Consider the following 19,793-nt stretch of genomic DNA (forward strand, 5'->3'; position numbering starts at 1 on the left):
TAGGTGCCTCCCCTCTCTGTGCCAGGTGCAAGAGGTTAGGTGTGCATCTTCCTAGGATGGAGTAGGATCAGCCTCTGGGGGGTACCGGTTTGAGAAGGGGAAGCTTGGTCCCTCAATGATGGGATAGTAGAAGCTCAGTCTTGAGGGAGGCACCTAAATTTGAGGCAAGCAGCAAGCAAAGGTGAAGGTGCCTCAGAGGCAAGGCAGGAGTTCGGCCTTAAGTCTTTAAGTGGCACTTTGAAAGCACACCTAACTTTTCAAAAGCCTGCCTTAGAGCTGAGTTACAGGTGAACTGACTTGCGTTTTATTAAAAATAAACTGTTTGAGAGCCCAAAAGTTTGAGGAGCCAATTTTCCGTCTGGGCAGAGAGCATGGAAAACGTACCACGCGGTGGGAAGCAAGCTGGGGTGTGCGTGTGCTTCGCAATCGCGCTGACCTGGTTGCCACCACTCACCAGGAAGGCTGTGCAGCGACTGTTTCCCTACCGTCGAAGTCCTCCTGGGCCAGCATCTCTACACCGAGATGTCTCATTTTTCAGACGAAATCATTGTGTGCTCAGTTTTTTGAAGGGAAGCGAATATTTCCTTCCAAGAGCCAATGCTTTTCTTGAGGAGAAAAATGTAATCTTTTTGTTTACCAGTTCTGTTTTGCATTGAAAATAAAATCAGAGCAGGAGATTTTCTGCCATTCTCAGCAAAGAACAGGAGAGCAATGCATAATTATTTATGTGGGGGGACTTCAAGGTTTGGACAACTAGGTGCATTAGTACATGCGTTCAGTTGAAATTGTGTGGGGGGACGTATTTGAAGGGCCTGATTCTGTGTGATGGTGAGCATCATTAACTTTCATGAGCACATCACAGGATCATCCTCGGAGTGATAGTTCAGGTAGCTGCAAGGTGGAAAGGTACACAGTAAACTAGTAGGAACAGTTTTTTTGGCAGGCATGCCACAAATTAGCCCCACACTCTCCATGAGTGCAACTCCAATCCTCTTCCTCTGCCTGATCTGCCGCTCTGCTTTCTGCTCCCTTCCCTGTTGGCCACTGTGCTGCCTCTTTCCTCCCTGATCTACCATGTGCCACGCACAGAGGCTGCCCAGGCACTTGTGGCACGTGTGCCACAGGTTGCCTACACCTGCAGTAAATGCAGAGTGCATAATATTTGGAAGTAAGGTTACAGTGCGATCCCAGGTGACTTTCAAATCTGATCCAAAGTCTAGCATATACGTGGCAGTCCCATAGAAAGTCATGGAGATACCACTCATAGTTCAAAGGAGCATGGGGCCAGTTCTTCAGCTGGGGGTAAATCAGCTCAATTCAAGTTTATGCAAGTAGATGAATTTATGCCCCCCCGAGAATCTGTCCCAGAAACCTGCCCACCACAGATCAGACCCTCAGCATTTATGGTTTTATTTACTACAAAAAGGGGAGTTCTCTTCTGGGAGGGTTTTGTCGGGTTTTTTTTTTTGATGTGTAAAATAGGGACCAGGCAAAACATCTGGAAATATGAAATGGAACAGGCTTTTAAGAAAACAGCTGCAGTCTTGTCTTGTAATAAAACAAACAGAAGGATTATTTCAGAAGTCTGATTATATAGTTGTAAGAGAGCAAGGGGGGAAGTAGCAAGAACGCATGGCGACAACGATACAGTTGGTTGGTCAGAACGCCGTGCTTCTCAACCGGGGTGCCGTGAGATCATGTCAAGGGTGACACGGGGTTAAGTGTCCAAACACCTACACACGATTCACAAGATAAACCCAGAGATTTCGAACAGGAATCCGTAGTGTCAAAGCCATTCTGCCCTGTTGTAGTCTTTTTGAGTTATTTGCATTGCTCTATTCTTTTTTCAGTCAAAAATTAGTCAAAGCTAAGAAGTGGCATTTTCTGAGAGGTGCCTTTGGTCTAACAACATGGCTTGGGAGACCATCTGCATCATCGGCCCTGACATTTTTTATTTTTTTTTTACTTTGTGACAAACTGATTCATATTTGGTTTGAAGCGTACTGAATTTTATTCAGCCCTGCCAATTTTTTTTGGCAAGAAACAAGCAGATGACCAACACGGAAATTAAATAAGGCCAACTGGTTAGCTCAACCCTTCTTGATAGGTATCGGATACCAGAAAAAAATCTGTCATCACATACCTCAAACTGCAGATTAGCGCCCGTGTACAAAGCTGATAAATGAAACCATTCTAAGCACTTAGTCTTGTAGTACAGCTGGAATGGGACCAGAACATAGGCTGTGATGCCGATGTTTAATCCTTGGTGAGACTGTATGTTTCTTGTATGCTAAACCAGCTGTAACTCAGTGCCGAGAGATGAGTTGATGTTTCAAGAGAAAAAATAAAGTATATATTTAAAATCACAACTGTACCGGTTCTTGTTAGTAGCATACATTTTAGAAGTTGACCTTGGAGTCCTATAGCTTAATGTGAACTAAATCATAGAAAAGTAAGGCTGGAAGGCACCTCCAGAGGGCATCTAGTCCCACCTCCTGCCTGAGGCAGAATCATCCCTATCTAAACCATACAAATCCATTGTCCAACCTATTAGTAAAACTACATAGTTAACCTGACACAACCACAAGACATAACACCCTAACCTGCCTCAGGCAAAGTAGGGGGACCATGGTGGCCAATGTCCTGCTGCTACAAGGATTGTTAAAATACAGGTAAAATTCCTCCCTGACCGCAAATATGGCAATCAGTCTGACCGTGAATGGGGGATCAGGACCCTCTAGCTAGGAACCTCTGGGTTTAAGTCCCAGCAGGAATACTGGCACACCCCAGTCTAATCCCTGGCCTTGGCTGCCCCCAACACCCAGTATTTCGGAGAAAAGTTAAAAAAAACCACCCAAAACAATAAACCCTGACGCATGTAGCAGCAGGAGGGGAAAAAATTATGGGCACCATGTGGCAACCAGAAAAACCCAGAAGCATGGGAAATACTCATAGCAGAGCATAGGCATAATTACTCCTAGATCATCCATGACCAAGGTTTGTCCAATCTTTTCTTAAATGCCTCCAATGATGGAGCTTCCACAACTTCCCGAAGCAGTCTGTTCTTCCACCTCCCCGTTCTATCAGTGCAGAAAATGTTCCTAATATCCTACCTCAACATCAAGTCATTGGTCCACATCCTGGTCTATGGACTAAGAGAGAAAAGGAAAAAAAAGGTCTCATTTTGGTGGCATCTCTGGCAGGTACAGGGTCTTTTTCTGAAAGGGATCAACCAGTGCCCTTTCCATGAATCTAGTGAGCTGTAGATCACTTCCTATGTGCTTTCAACCAACTCTGTGGGCATTGCCTCTGTATTGGAATTGAGTGTCTCCAGCAACTTCCTAGAAGGGATTCAGTACCATGTAAGAAAAAACCTTTAGTTAAGCTCTTCCCCTATTCTACAGTCACACTATTTTTCTCTCTCTGATTTTTTTGCTAAAGAAGTCAGTTTAATATTAATCCCTACTGTGTGTCTATAAAATCTGTTGTAGGTTGGTTTGTCTGTTTATTTATGGATACTGAATATTTTTATTCACCAGATGAAACTAATGTTTGGACTGATAACTTTCATGATCATTTTTCCAAGGCTGATATATGCATATTCATGAGCGGTATCAGTTTTATACCTGAAATTTCTAGCTCCAGGTCTTAATACTGATTGTCCACATCTGGGGTGGCTTATGACCTCCATAATTTGTTATAAATGCTATGCAGCCCTGTAAATTACTATATACATTTGCTCAATGAAACCAGCATGATGAAAGCCAGAACTGCTCAGGAAATGTCTGTAGAAATATTGGGAATTGAGCAGAACATTTGGGGTACCAGATACTGGAGGAAAATTGCAGAACAGGAGTTAATTTGTATTGATACTGAAGTGAATCAAGTTGTCTTCTAATTGCCTATTTCAAACTATGCACTGAGCTGGGATACATCTCTGAAACTTCTACATTACACTTTGATTCCTTCTTTTCTCTGTGGCTAGGGACAGAAGTTACACATGAACCAGTTTAAGACATCAGAAACATTTAAACCTGTAACAGAACAGAAGTTAAGTGCACATAAATCAGTTTCAAAATGACTGAAACTGGTTTAAGATAACCCTGGTTGAATGTAGTATCAAACCTAACTGATTTGGGTCAAACCAGTTTATGAAACTTCTGTCCCAGACCCCTTCCTGGTTCAAGTTAAATCACAGTCTCCCAGCATGCTTTGCAGCCCTGGGCTGGGCTGGGCTGTCCATTCCAGAAGACAAGGGTTGGGGGGTGGGCAGGGACTGCCCCCCACAGGCAAAACCCAGCTGGGGTCTGGAGCCAGGAAGGGGGGTTAAACCCACCTTCCCCACAGTACACAGCTGTCCTGCCTTGCTAAATTTACTGAAACTTACTGCTGGCTGTGACTGTGGATTACAAATCCCAGAGACACCTGGAAGCAGGAAGTGGAAGTGATGAGCAACCCTGCAGAGTCCTGCTGCTGTGATTCTGGACTGCAAATCCCAGAGACGTTGGGGGCATCAGGAAGAGGATGTGAATGTAGAGCCCACGCTGGCTACATGCCAGAGAGGTGTGCTGTAGCAACCCCCAGCTTCTGGCCTGACCCACTGCAGGCATGTGGCTGCACTTCCTGAATCAAAAGTAAATGTATGTCCATTTGTTGCTCAGTTTAATCTCTGCAGTTTAGACTAACCTGCAAAAACTGAACCGATTCAGCTTTGGGCTTTTTGACTGTCTGTACTTAGCCTGTCTGTGACAGCCGGTTGTTACAGGCCACAGAGGTTCTTCTGCCCATTCATGCTATCAGTACTATTGAAGGAAACACTTCAGAAATTTAACAGTTCTTCTTTCTTCAAAGTTCCTAATTGAAACTGTGTCTTTAGGGTTCTGCACGTGTGAGATCTTTATAACTAAATATTGTATTATCTAGACTCCAATATGCCTCTAGTGATAGACCAAATTAACTGTACAAAATGCTGTTTCCACCTGTAAACTTTAGCAGCTGTTTGAATTGTGGTTGATTTACAGCATGTCCAGCTTAGATTTTACACTCGACTTGTGGTAGCTGCATGTGATCTATTTATCAATGCTTTACAGCATTTTTGTATTGTTTTATTACAGTTTGAAGGGTGCAACAAGGCATTTTCTAGGCTTGAAAACCTTAAGATTCACCTACGGAGTCATACTGGGGAGAAACCCTACCTGTGTCAGCATCCTGGCTGCCAGAAAGCTTTCAGTAACTCCAGCGATCGAGCAAAGCACCAGCGAACGCACCTGGACACTGTAAGCATTCTGTTATCTCATCCTGTGGCTTGCACTGTGGTTTCAAAGTGTTTGTACAAGTTCTGTATTGAAACCAGCACATGGCATCTCCCATTTAATGAAGATGTGGCAGTCTTAGCTAGGAGAAGTAAAGTGAGGGGGTGCTTTAATTTTTTTAATGGCATGCATATTTGGAAACCAAGGAGGAGATTTGCTTTCACCAACAGCTTGATTTTGCTGCCTTTCCTCCTACCATGGAGTATCTCCCTCTGCAAATGCTCCTGTCGGTGCTGCTTAAGAAGAGCAAATCCCTGTAGAGAAAGGTACTCCTCCTTGTGAACTAGGATAGCAAAGTCAAGGCTTGAATAATTGTCACCACGATAAATTAGATTGGCTTTTTGCTTCTTATCACATCTCACCTTGATAAAGTTTGGTCTAGATGACCAGAGGGATATGACAAATGCCTCAAATGGACAATAAAATTAACATGGATATGGACACTCTTTTGTAACCAAAACACGGTAAGAGCCTGTCAACTGTAACTGTGAGATACCTAAACAGTGCTATGAAGCAACTGCACTCAACATGAAAATTAAGTTCTCCTCTTTTACTCAGCTGGCAGGCCTCACTTCTGAGACTCTGCTCTCCCAATTATTTGCACAGAATAAGGGCCTCATCTAATGTCCAGTGATGCTACAGAGAGTCTCTGAACTCTTACAGCTACAGGCTTTGGATCCAGCCCTTGGAGCACATGGCAGGAGAGCAAAATATCAAAGTTGAGATCTGTGGTGTGGTTCCTAGAAGCTGATTTTTGCCTAAGGGTATCTGGAATGGTTTAGTTCATGGGAAGAGACACAAACTGTGCCTCTGTCCTTGATAAACCCAGAAAGGCCATGTTATCTGGCTGCACTTCAGAGGATATTTGAATTTCTGATGTATCATCCTTGCTTCATGGTTCCTTCTTTCAAAAAAAAACCCCATTCTAAAATATTTAATTTATGTCAAGGATGTCTTAACCTCCAATATGATTAAATCACCCATTTTATGACAAAGGGAAGCAAACCGACAACCTCATCGACCAATTAAGTCCCCAGCCCAGAGCTTAGAAAGAATAACACTAAGAGTTGCTCCTTTGTCTTTTTCAAAGAGACGAATATACAGTTTCACGTTCATCCAAGTGTTTATGGGGCAGAACTTTGGAGTTTAATTGATATTTACTTTTTGAGCAGCTACACGTTTCGGGCAATGCAGCAGTAAGGAATGTGCAATGTACATTATGCCTTGCAAAAACAAACAAGTAAGAGAAGCGGGGCAGTCACATTTTCCAAACCAAAGCACACTTACAATAACAATGTTTTATTTATTTGAAAGTCACCCTGAGATATTTGAATTTGTAATTAGTTCTAAAATGTGTCTCTTTTGAAACTGAATCTACTGTACTGGATGCACATTTGTAAAGTTTGGCAACCTCAGATCAGTACACACACACACACATGCACGCACACATGTATGTGTGTGTGTGTGTACACTGGCTTGAGGTCATCAAACGTTACAAATGTGCACCCAGTACAGGAGATTCAGTTTCAAAAGACACACACACACGACTCGCAAGTGCAATGTCATTTCGTAGTAGCACGGTTGTAAAATGATAGTCCGTTGAATAGCTTAACCCAAAGTTCTTGTGTCTGTTGATCTGTATGCTATTGCAAAGAACTCTCTTAACTTTCTATTCTCTTTTCTTCTCCTTTTCTGTTTCTTTAATATCTGAACTGATCATAAATCAGCAAAAAGGTACAGTAATCATTTTTGACTAACTTTCCAAAGCGCTGAACAATGTCACTGTGACTTCGCTGATGTGGATGCATTGAAGTGGTTGCTACAGTTGGTCATTGTGTGGGGACGCGGATTCATTTGCCTGTTAGATTAAGGAGCTGTAGTTTTTGCTTCGCGTGTTGTCTGTTTAAGAGTGAGAAAGTGAAAAATGTAATAGAGGGCTGCATGATGGTGCTACTGTCAAGACTGCAGGTAATATTAGCTGAGAGGAGAGTGTAAACCTCAAAGCAAATAGGCTAAATCTTCTAAGGATAGGCAGCTTTCTGATCTAGTTTCCCCATCATTAATAATGTGTTCCCATGATTAGGCAACTCCTCTGCCAGTTGTTCTATGAAGGATTTTGTTCAGGGTTTCCATAGTCTTTCCTCAGGTGTCGGTTCTCTCGGTGTCCCAGACGCTCTCAATGAAACTATTTTCCTGTGTACGTTGCTGGGTAGGTTCTGTGTTAGCCTGGAGTTGGTGAATGGGTCTATTATTCCTTTGGAAATTTCCTGCTGGTAGATGGAACAGGGCTACTTATTCTCTGGAGGCACCTACAAAGAAAAAGGGGTTTATATGGACTGCTTATTTGTTATTGAGTACATTTGGGATTGATTTTAAGACACTGAATATAGGACAATCCATCATTTACCTTCTCCTAAAAGGGAATCTGTAAACAGTGTCAGCGAGCTGCCAAGTGGGCTGATTTGATGAACTAGCTGAAAGGACCAGGTCATGTTGTAAGAGTTATTTATCTCCATGGCAAAAGCAAAGCTCGGGGAGTTACCTGTGCTGGAGACGGGAGAGAGTATCCTTGCTCCTCTGGTGCCGGTGGAACTCATTTTACTTGCACCAAGGTGGAGCTTGTTCAAATCAAGTGCAGGGCTGTACGTAAGCACGGTTCGGCAGCTCTAGACATAGGGCTGCTGGGGGTCTCGACCTTTTCTGCTGCAGGGTGGGGCCACTGAATTCGGCCTCCAGCACCCCTCTGTGAGCACAGCCCCTTCTTCACATGGCAGGTTTGTATTTCTGCCCTGCTACCAGCCCTAGTCTCACTACCCTCCACAACATCCAGCCTTTTCATGAGGCTTGAATAGCGCAGATGGCCTTGCATTGACTCTTTGCACCACAGGCGACTTTACCCTTGCTGGTTTCTTTTTACAAAGACTGAAGATGTGACTCAGGGTGTGGACAGACACAGTGGGTCTTCATTAGCATAAGCTGTCACAACGCGACTGTGAGTTAATAGGTAAGCTAAATCACTCTAGCTTTAACGCCGAATGTAAAACAGGAAGCAGCTTGCCTACTGAGCTAGACTGGGCTGTTCTTGCCGTTGATAGGGCAGAGGGGTGTTTTTCTATTATGTCTAAGAGACCCGTTGGGACAGGCCCTCTAAAATAGGTTTACCTCCGCAGTAGAAGATTTCCATGTTGTATCTGGTAGAAGAGGTGGCATCTGGGAGCTAGTCATAGTTAGAAAAGCCTTTCCCTGACCAGGTCAGCTATGCTGTTTTCTTCTGCGCACATTGATTTTCTATACTATTCGTGAGCTGATGCCGGCTGTTTGTGGGAGTATGACTTGTGTGCAAATAAAGTCTTTGTGGGGGTGTTTGAAATATGAGCAATGCATGAAGGAACCTTAGTGTTCATGGTATATTCTGCCTTGAGTTATGCGTCACAATACACGTGGCATTGCCAGTGAAAAACCCGTGGGAAGTCATAGCCAGGAGCCAGGCCTCCTTTAGTTATACAACCGATCTTTAGAGCACGAGTCCCACAGTGAGTGGATGCATGCAAGGTTGATAACACGGATAAAGCATCATTTTTTTAGACTTGTTCATAATTAGAAATATCTTGACGGTCTCAAAACCCGACCAATTGCTCATCTCTGATTGGCCCCAGTCCAGTAGGTGTTCGCGTGGCCCACTCTCAGCAGCTGAACTGAGTCCAGAACCCCAGACCATGGCGGCTGCTGTCCCGTGCGCACCACATCTGGCTTGCTTGTATTTGCAAAACTGGAAGTTGCAAGCCGAGCACACAGCTTGCATTTTACAATATGCTTTCACATCAGTTCCAGTCCCTCGATGTTTTGTACGCTAACGGTTCAACACAGACTTCATATTATAAGGCGGGCGCTTAGAAAGCTGAAAGGTTTCTCTCTTCCACGTGTTTACAGAAACCATATGCCTGTCAGATTCCTGGGTGCTCCAAACGCTACACGGATCCAAGTTCCCTGCGCAAACATGTGAAAGCTCATTCTGCCAAAGAACAACAGGTGCGTAAGAAGGTAAGGCCATCAATCAAATATGTGGCATGATCAAACACCCACTTCCCAACATTTTGTCAATATGTTTGCTTTTAATGGGCCCATGAGTTATGGGGGGAATTTCAAATGAGGATTTTGCTGCAGTATTGCTGAAAAAACATCAAACTAGAGTTAATTTACCTGTTGACTTTTAAGCGCTGCTATTAATCAGTCTCTCATTATATTTCGGCAGTGGATTTGGATGCCATTTTTTCCTCCCACTGTAGATTGACTTCTTCTGCACTTTTAATTTAGGCTCATCTATCAAATTCCATCCTGTTTGTCTTTCAAACATAAGGGTTCAGATTTGGTTCTCCCTCCCACCCAAATCTTCAGAAATCAAATGGATCACTTGCTTCAGCAGTTCATTTAAAATACAGGGGCACCTCTACACAAGCAGCAAGGCTGCTCCGACGCGCTGTAGTTACAGGGCATTGGAGCAGACTCAATTAATCGAGTTTGCTGGAGCGTGGAAATTACCGCGCTCCGGCAGCCTCCAGCGTCTCAGTATCAGCATCCCTGCACTTCAAAAAATAGCAGTGGGGGCACTTTATCTAAAACTCCTTGGATAAGTTTTAGATAAAGCACCTCTGCTGCCATTTTGAACTGCAGGGACATTGATACACGAGACCTTCCAGATGCTTTAATTAGAGCGGCTCTCGGAGCCACTCCTAATTAAAGTGCCCTCACACCCCACTGCCAGAGCACGTGTATAAACACCCCAAATGTCAAGAAAGATATAACATTTTTAATAAGTCAGAGAAAAAAAGCCTTCACTCACATCTGTATTTTAAATGCACTTATAAGTCACTTGAAACCCAGACTGTATTCACATGTATTATGCATTCACTAGTCTTACAGCCAGACAAGTGCCCAAAAAAGGATTCTTACAGGCTTAATCCCAAATTCATTGTTGTTGGTGTTATGGGCACAGTCAGAAATCAGAGCCCAGTTGTGCCAGGAGTTTGTCCACATATAGAGGTAATAAAAACATGATCATATCCCTGAAGCCCTTACAGGGGACAGGAAAGTACAAGTGAGTACTATGGCAAGGAGGATGGAAGGGAATGCAATGGGAACAGCGAGGCAGGGGGGATTGCTACAGGGGGGAGCAGCCACAGCAGGCCAGTTGCCTACCTAATGGCAAGAGATCATCCATATGATAGCAAGGAGAGCATTAAGGACAGGGTAGAGCAGAGGGGAGGTGACAGCATGCTTAGATACAGGAGTGGGTACAAGCAGGGACTGGGTCACTGTGAAGAGCCTCAAAGGAAAGGACCAGACGCAGTGAGGCACAGGAGCCTGTGAAGAGGCTCAAGGTGAGAAAAAGCCATCTCGGAGTAAAGGTTATCTCAGCTGGGAAATTTTAAATGGACCAGGAGAAGGAAGGGGGGAGTCAGGAAGACCAGGGAGGAAGAAGGTGAGGCAGGCAGGTGATGATAAGTGGGCAACATCAGGGATGCCTCACTCTGGGCTGTGTTGATCAGGTGTCCTGACCTGAATTCAGGAGGGAAGTTTGCCTTCTAAGGACTGAGGCTTCAATGACCTGCCCCCTTCCTCTGTACCCGCTACGAATGGTGGGAGGACAGTGCAAGAGCAATCACGTTCTGCTGATGGGACATGAAGTAACATTCCTCTGCATGCGAGCTCACCCATAGCTCCCTGCACGAGGGCTGCAGTTTCAGGGGTTGTAGCGTGTGGGGTAATAGCGGAAGGAAAGGACCGGCAGGAGGAGGACTGCTTCCAGCACCGTCACCAGCAGCGTACTCCTGGGTGTTTGCAGTGCACTGTCTGTACTGTGTCCTGTGCAAACACTCTTGCTGCAACCCATCTCACCCTGAAACCGAGCAGCACAGATTAGGCCCAAGAGCCTTTCGTCTTCCCTGGTAGTTCTGTTGTTTTGCTTCCAGTTTCTTGGTGTGCTTCTGCAGGGCCTGTAACAGGGCATCAGGAATAGAGGCAGAGTTCCTGTGCTGACTCACCCTGATGTCAGGACCTTGAACAGAGATGTAGTTATCTTTGCCAGTTTATGCTGGCAGCCAGATCACATGGGATCTGTTAGCTCCACACGAAGCATTTCCTGTCTCCTCTTTGGACTTGCTTCCCATCGGGAAGATGATTTCACTGTTAGTAGTGTTTTGATGATTCAGTTGCATTGGCTTCAACCCTACAGAGACTCGTGGACATGCTTAACTTTAAGCATGGGAGAAGTCCTTTGCATTCAAAGCACATATCTAAGCATCCGTAGCATTAGGAGTTATATTCATGCAGCTGTCAGAGCTTTTCAGATTTTTTTTTTTTAAATCCACCTCTTGCAATAGTGGCGGGTGTAAATTGTAGGTGCTATAAAAAGGAATCAAAGTAAGACTCATCAGTAAAGGCAAAATAAGCATATTACTTAAAAATATGGTAGAAATAAATCTGTGCCACTGCAAGTGTAGCTCAGTATAACTGAAACTGCATCTCCAGTCTCAAATGCAAGGGACATGTCAAAAAAGGAGGGGAGGGGGTGTTTATCCTTGTTTCATTATTTCCATTTATGACTCAGCAAAGCAGAGCTGTCTGCTCTTATCAGCGTTTGCTGTGTCCTAACTGGAACGGACTTAGCCAAGACAGAAAAATGAACAAGCTGGTCTGCGCACATGCTACCAAAAGGCAACATCTTTGATATAAAAAAGTGCTCTGAGCCAAGATTTACATCAAAGGAGCCTGGAATAGTTAGGCCATACCTTCGAGAAACACCGCAACGGCAATGTTAGATCTTTCTCGGCTGTTTTAGGTGAACAACATATAAAGATGCTAGAAGTTAATTTAGTAGTAGTTAAAGTTTTATTGGCTTCAGCTGCAGATTGTGATCCACAGTGTTAGATAGGTATCTTGAACAAACAAATGCCTCTATAACAAAACTCAAAATAGGCTCGCTTGAACCTTTCATTTAAAATAACTAAACCCAGGAGAGAGCAGCATGCAAAACTGTAAACTTCAAAACAATAACTATTTATTAATGGCCATAGAACGTGATGGCTGCTTGTGTAACGTGAGCATCTATTATGACAAAAGTTTGGCAACATCAGCATGTTTGAAAGAGAATTAGAAATGCTTTTCTTTCTTAATTCTTCTCTCCTGCTGCTTTTAATATGATCGACATTGTGGTTTTCAAGAGCATGCTTCAGACACTTTTGCCAAAGGATTAATTTACATGGAAAACAGCCGACACGTCAGTGATACCTCTGACTCATTACTGACAGCGCAGTCTTCCGCCAGCTCTAATCTGATAAGCGCGAACACTTTTCTTCCCTATCAAATGTCTTTCCAAGTGTCGCAGTTACGAAAAAGAAAATGTGCAATCCTTTCTCGAGAGAACCCGAGGAGCTACAGAGAGCCTAGAAATATGCAGATAAATTACTCCATAAAGTCTGAAGAAACACAGGGTACATTATGTTTCTGAACCAAAATGCTGTTGATTTAAGATTAGCACACTTAACTTGTGTGCTTAAGAAAACCCAAATGATCTCTAATTAGAAATGCTAAGTAGTACGTATATCCTCAATTACACTAAGTTCCTAAGAATGCCATTTTGTTCCTTCCTTCCATACATAAGCAATAAGCAAACAGACATATGCATTCAATTAGCTACACTTTGGTTTACTTTGAAATAAAATCTCTTTGTTTTATCCTCCACTTATAGCTACATTCATGTACTGATATCGAACAAGATGTACTAAGTGAATGCTTAGCTATGCAGCAACTCCACACATCTTCACAACACATTTTGGATGGGAAATGTGGGCGATCTGTAGGTCACCATGACTTAATAGCAGGTAAGAATATTTCTAATAAATACAATGTCATCTGTGTTATGAATTCAGATGTATTAAAGATCTTAGGCCTAATTTTTCATTGTGGAAAATCAAGCCACTAGGCTGAAAAATAGGAGGACATCATTTTGTGTGCCAAAAGTTAAGTCTGAGTTGTCAAACACGCAGAGGCCTGCAGCTCCCATTAACATTGGATGAAGTTGTTGGTATTCAACAGGTTTGACAATTAGGCTACCCTTGTTCTTTTTGCTTTGAAGTTTGTGTTGGTCTTTGCACTACATGAATGCAGCGGCTCAGTTATAACACCGCAGGAGTTTAACAAAGGGAAACATATTCAGAGACAGGGCCACTGTTCCACTCCAAAATAGCACCTCATTTCACCGGGGACTGCAAGGGAGCAAATGAGCTTGTAGAATATTAAGGTCTATGATAATTAGCGGTTACCTGAATAGAAATGACTAGACCTACAGCGGCAACCTGAATTTTATATGGAAGACACCTTGCTTTAATAACATTTTGTTTAATTTTCTTTATTTTTGTAATGGTTGGACAAAAGAAGGAACCCTTCTGTAAATTCCCATGGACTTTGGTGTGCCGTGTGTGTGTTATCTGAAGTGTAGGAGTTTCTTCTGTTGCAAGCCCATCCCTCCTGTTAACACAGAGGGCGTTGCATTGGTGAGTTCCCAGAAGCGTATGGGTGCAGAGAGCTCTTTCCCATTTGCTTTTTCCTGTGGAGGAGTCAGTGCAAGCACCAGGCAGTGCCAGGAGACTGGCAGCCACAATGCGCAGACTGTTCTCTAGCTGCAGGGAAATCTTTCAGAATACCTTTGTGGGGAAAAGCACTCGGAATGGAGGCCCAGGTCTTCCCCTTGGGTTTTTATGGAAGTCAGGTCCCTAAATACCTTTTGAGGATTTGGACCCTACTCCTTTTTAAGATGATCTGAACTGAGATGAGCCTGAGCTTTTCTATACCCCTCTTCCCACCCTTGGAATTGGGCCATGGCTACTGGGCTCTGATCGGCAGTGAAGTTCAGGGGATCCTTGCATCAGTATGAAGTCTGACCATCAGAACAACGATGAAGCTAATGCATTATCCGTGGAACTGATGCATCTGCTCTTGTTTTATTTACACCATGGGCAAAATCCATATTGGTTCCTTAGGCACCTTCCAGTTAGGCATCACAACACCCAACAATTAGGTGGGCAGGTTCAAAGAAAAAGAGTGAGGCATCTAGGCCCCCAATGCAGTCAATGGAAGCATCCGTGAAACATGAGCCCGAGAGCCCTTAAGCTGAGCAGAAAGCTGTCTAGAGCAAGCCAGTACAAAACAGTAAGTGCCAGGAGTATATCTGAACGCCGGTACCCTCTGGAGCGTAGGTGTCTGAGTCAGTGCAGCATATGAGGCACCTTCATCCCAGGATCCAGAACACTGAACATCCTATGAGGGTAGCACCTAAGTGGCATGGTGGTACTGGTACCCCCTCCCCATCTTTTGTATCATAGTCTCACCCAGGGAGATAGGAGACCTGGGATCTAGACACCCCCCTCTACCGAAAGGATTTAAACCCACCACTTCCACTTCCCAGGAGAATGCCCTGACCCTAGCATTTGAGAAGCTAATCTTGATCTAAATTACCAAACTTGCACTGGGGTCCAGGTCAATCTAGTTATGGTGGTGAACTATTTTAAAAGAGATGGGCCTAAACCACTTGAAATGAGGCCTGGACTGATTTATTATATTCATCTAAGTGATTTTAGTGCAATTTTAATAATTTCGAATGCAAATTGAACCAGCATCTATAAAATAAGTTTGCCACTGTGGTAGTAGATCAGTTCTTAAATTGGTTTTGTTTTGTTGAGGCCCTAAATTGCTTTGTTAAGGCACAAGGGAGGCCAGGGCAAACGGGGCTTAGACCGCAGGAATGCTTAGTGCAAAGTGCCTTGAACACCAAGAACAGTCCTCATGACTCTTCATAAACATGCCAGGGGCGTGTGAAACGGGCCATATTCGATTCAGTTTCAGCCTGAATTGGGGACAGTGATTTGCTTCACTGATTTGGATCACTATCCCTGATTCGATTTGGCCGAATCTGAATCTGAAGATTCAATGCTGATTCAGAGAATCAGTGATTCGGCCATAAACACAGCCTTACATGTTTTTTCTACATACCTTGAGATACCAGGCGCGGCTTGTGAATGGTGCGATGCTGGATGCAGCATCGCACAGGAGTGTGTGGGGGGGTGGCCCTGCGTGCTCAGTGGCTAACCCAGAAGTGGACTGGAAGTACTTCCAGTCCACTTCCAGGTCCACTGGGGAGTGCACTGGGGGGCCCCTCATGTCCCACTGGCTTGGCTACCAGCTGTGGAGGGACCCCAGGTGCCCCCCCAGACCCAGGAGACACCAGTTGCCGAGCCAGGGGAGCACAGGGGGTCCCCTGCGTGCTCCCCGGTGGGCCCAGAAGTGGACTGGAAGTGGGTCTGCTGCTGAGCGTGCTGGGGAGCCTCCTGCACTCCTGTGGGACGCTCCATGTGCCCCAGCATTGCAGCATTCACGAGCCACCTGCTACCTGGAGGTATGCAGAAAAACATTTAAAGCTGTCTCTATGTCTGAACCACTGAATCTCTCTGAATCGATTCGGAGGGTTCTGATTTGATTCAGGGTGAATAAAGAGTCAGTCTCCTGATTCAATTTGGATTTGGGGATTCAGCCACCGAATCGACCCTAATCTCCACCAAATCAAATCGGGGACCAAAGCTTCCCACAGCCCTAAAACATACGGTTTTATTAGAACGATGCTGAAAAGTTCTGAATTTATAAGGATTCACTTCTTTATTCTGGTCCAAATTTAACAATGTGTCTCAGTTGACCACTTAGATACCTATTTTGAGCCTATTTTAAACAGTTACATTATTCAACTTCCTGAAAGTAGGATTTGATGGGAAATGAAAGTGATCCTTCTTTCTGATGATGCCATTGAGACGCTCATGGGATGACTGCACACCTTCACTGAGACTTGTAAGGAGATGAAATGACTGCATGGATGGTGAAGAATCCCACATTTAATTTTAAAAAGCTCTCTCCTGGGCCCTTCAAACTTGCTAGGGACCCCCCAGCACCCCTGGGATTGGCCACCACGCCTGCTGAGAACCCAGTGAGGCCCAGTCATGCCTTCCCCATGCCCGTCATGCATCTGCATCTGCTCGGATGCTGATGGAGCATGACACCTCTTCAGGATGGGCTGCAGTGAGGTATCCCAGGAACAGCCTAAGTCCCTAAATGGCTTTCAGCAACACAAAACCCTAGACTTCGAGGCTCCTGTTTCTCCAGGCTGTGGAGGCCTCATAATTCTCTCCCTGATGTACTGGGCTTCAGGTCAGCCCTGGTGCCTGATCCAGGATAGAGAGAGACTTTCACAGTGAATTACATATGACCTCATGTAATCCTGGCTTGCCATTACAGAGGCAAACATCTCTTTCCTTCATCATCTAGAGCTTACACAGTGTAACGGTGAACTTCACAGGATCCAAGGAAAAGGACAGCCACACTGTCACATTGTGTGTGCAGCGATGACTTGCTCACTGTCAACTAAATAAGTGTAATATTTCAGGACGAATCAGGCTACACCACGCTATCGTGTGCCCTGTATGGGCAAATACACTGTATAATGTCCTTTTGATTCCACTTGAAAATGTTCTTTTATTTTTTCAAAGAAACCACGATATTAATGTGCTCAGCACCGTGCCACTGGGATTACTTGGATTACTGTGGACTTTTCTTTTTCTTCCAAGTTAAAGCTGCAGCATTTTTTAAATATGTCAGGGATGAAAGCCAGCAACACAGAAATGAAATGCTTAAAAAAAGTTCCCATGCCTTGTGTCCAGCTTCAAAGCAAGGTTTGTGCTCAGGCCCATGGAAGATAGGAAGGGAAAAGGAATGCTGTGTGGTATGAAGAGGAACCCACGGTCCAGAAATTCTCAAAGCTTACTCCTTAATTTTCCTCCTCTATTGCAGTATTGCTTCACTGTTACAGAGTCTCGGCCTCAGTGATACCACAGAACAGTGTAGCCACAGACTGAGCAACTTTGCAAGCGACGGGAGTTTTACATGCTGCTTCTGTCTCCATTCAAGTTTTCTTTCTATTTTCCTCTGGGCTTGCATTTTTATAATTGTTCTTTGCTCTTACTTGGCCCAGGTTCTAAAAAGGCCCTAATCACAGATGCTCAGAGCACGGTTTTGGTAACAGATGTTAAGGTGAAAGGTTAAACCATTTAAAATTTTGATTGATGACATGTATTTATAAACCAAAGTACTTAATGTGTTAAGAAGCCTGAGGTGCATAATCCCAAACGCTGGATCGCAAGAGCAGGCTTAAGTCATTTGTAAGGTTTTCACATGATACTCTGCACAGAGGGGAATGTTTTGCATTGGCAAAAGAAGGCATGATGGTGGGGAGGACTGGAAAGAAAAAGACATTTGAGGAACATTGAACAAAGACACAATCTTCATCTTTTTTTTGGAGATTTCCCAAGGTCAGAGAAAAGTTTCTGTAACACTAGATTTTCCTAGGCAAGACCATGGCATTTTGCAAATTGGGGTCTAATTCTGCCATAGGAAGAGAGAAATTCCATGGATGTCAGTGGGAGCAGGCCTGGGCCACGAGTGGTCAGCGGTTGTCCCTAAGGAGTGATTGCTGTTTAGTACCATGGTTAGTATCTGTGTTCACCCACAGTTTGCTGGGTGCTGTCCCAAAGATGCTGCTTCCTCCCTTTTCTGTACAATTAACTGGGTCAATGTAGGAAACTCTGCCAAGGCCGGAGGATGCAATTTGTCATCCCACTGTGGCTGGAATAGCAGCAACTCTCTCCTGCACCATTTGTATTCAGACGTTCTTGGCTGTTAGTTGCACCTAAATAGAGTCCAGCGCTTTCTTTCTGTTCTTGATATATCTGGTGCCTCCATCTTTCAGGCCAAAGGGATGTAAAGTTCCCCTCTATTTAGTGCCTCTTCACTCCACAGCCTGCTTTGCAGTCTATATAGTGGGTCAGCAGCATGGGCGACTGGTGCCTCCTGTGTCTCGGGGGGCACCCGCAGAAGCTGGTGGTGGGAACGGGGCCGGCAGGCACCCACAGAAGCTGCTGCCACCGGTGGGGATGGCCCTGTTGGGGGGGGGGGGGGCCCCGCCACCCCTACCAGTCGCCTATGGTCAGCAGCATGGAGGCTCTGGCCCTGTCCCCCAAATGGGGTAAAATTTCCTTAGGCTAGGGATAGACATTACACATAAACCGGTTTAAGTGAACAAAAACTGGTTTAAGCCTGTAACAGAACAGATGTTCAATGCACATAAACCAGCTTGAAAATGGCTGAAACCTGTTTGAGACAAACCCAGTTGAATGTAGTATCACACTTAACTGATTTGGGTCAAACCAGTTTATGCAATGTCTGTCCCAGACCCTTTGCTGGTTTAAGCTAAACCAGACACCCCCAGCATCCCAGCATGCTCTTTGGGTTGGGTGGGGCTCTCTGCTCCACAGCAGAGCTGGCCCCTCCCCTCTGCTCCCTGGGTGGAGCTCCAGCAGAGAGTTGCTGGCACAGCAGGGTCTGCTGGCTTCCCTGTGCCCCCCTCCCCTCCTCTCACCACTCACTGCTTAAGCAGAGATCCCTTCTTCCTCTCTCCCACAGCACAGACTGTAGCCAGCATGTGGTATGCTACCTAATGCTGTGTCAGGCAGATAGGACAGTGTCCGCTTTTTGGAGGTAATCAACAGCTCAGATGGTAATGTCCCTGCGTTCCTTCCTTTGGAAAAGGCAGGCAAGGTTGTTTGGGTAAATCTGATATCTTTTATTAAACGAACTAAATAGTTGGAAAAAAATGTTCTTAGCAAGCTTTCGGTTTTAAAAAACCCTTCGTCAGGCTGAGGAAGCATCTGCAGTTAGTGTGTGCACTTTCTGGATGGAAGGAATAGTAAAAAAGCCAGAGGCTGGTATGCATTTTCCTTTGGAAAAAGCTGTTTAAGAAGAGCTTGTAAGGAGCCAGGCTTTGTTTTCTGATGGGGTGTTAAATGCTGATAACAGAGCTGGCAAATGCTCTGTTATCAAGAGTGGGGGGGAGGGACCCCTCTCTAATCACAGTGTCCTGCCAGGGCCTAGCCACGGGCCCCTCAGCTCAGCCCTGTACAAGGGAAGGGAGGGCTGCTTTAGCATCCCCTGGCTTCTAGCCTGAGCCACTGCAGGCATGTGCCTGCATTTCTGGGATGTCTTTCTGGTTACAAAACTGATTTAGCCTAGCCAGGTTAGACTAACCTGCAAAGATTGAATCAGTTCAGGCTCAGGCTTTTTGAATGCCTGTCCCTAGCTGTAGTGAATACAAGCAGGCAGCTGTGGCTTCTCTGTGTTATATTATACATTTTTATTCTTCCCTGACAATTTGCCACCAAAAAATGACAGGACTTCTCTGGGGAGTAAAGGGCTTGCTCTTGCAGTCCTTGCTCAGGCAGAAGTCCCATTAACAGCAGCAGGGTAAAGGAATCCAAAAACAGAGCACATCCAAACTTCCTGGGGCTTGGAACTGAAAGGAAAATGTGGAGGTCAAAGCATTTAACAGTT

The 19,793-nt window shown here is 44.7% G+C and overlaps 1 protein-coding gene across 2 annotated transcripts in view; it reads left to right on the forward strand.

Annotated features, from left to right (window-relative positions):
• The window catches only part of GLIS1 (GLIS family zinc finger 1), a 219,988-nt gene that overhangs the window by 144,223 nt on the left and 55,972 nt on the right, over window positions 1-19,793 (forward strand). The window contains exons 3-5 of one of the 2 annotated variants that reach the window (XM_019501277.1): window positions 5,115-5,276; window positions 9,243-9,353; window positions 13,060-13,192. In XM_019501277.1, coding sequence (XP_019356822.1) covers window positions 5,115-5,276; window positions 9,243-9,353; window positions 13,060-13,192 — 406 coding nt within the window. The remainder of the gene's footprint in view (window positions 1-5,114; window positions 5,277-9,242; window positions 9,354-13,059; window positions 13,193-19,793) is intronic. The other variant, XM_019501278.1, reaches the window with a different exon arrangement.

This window comes from Gavialis gangeticus, unplaced genomic scaffold (genome assembly GCF_001723915.1).
Source record: "Gavialis gangeticus isolate Ggan-Ray unplaced genomic scaffold, GavGan_comp1, whole genome shotgun sequence".
Lineage (NCBI taxonomy): Eukaryota > Metazoa > Chordata > Crocodylia > Gavialidae > Gavialis > Gavialis gangeticus.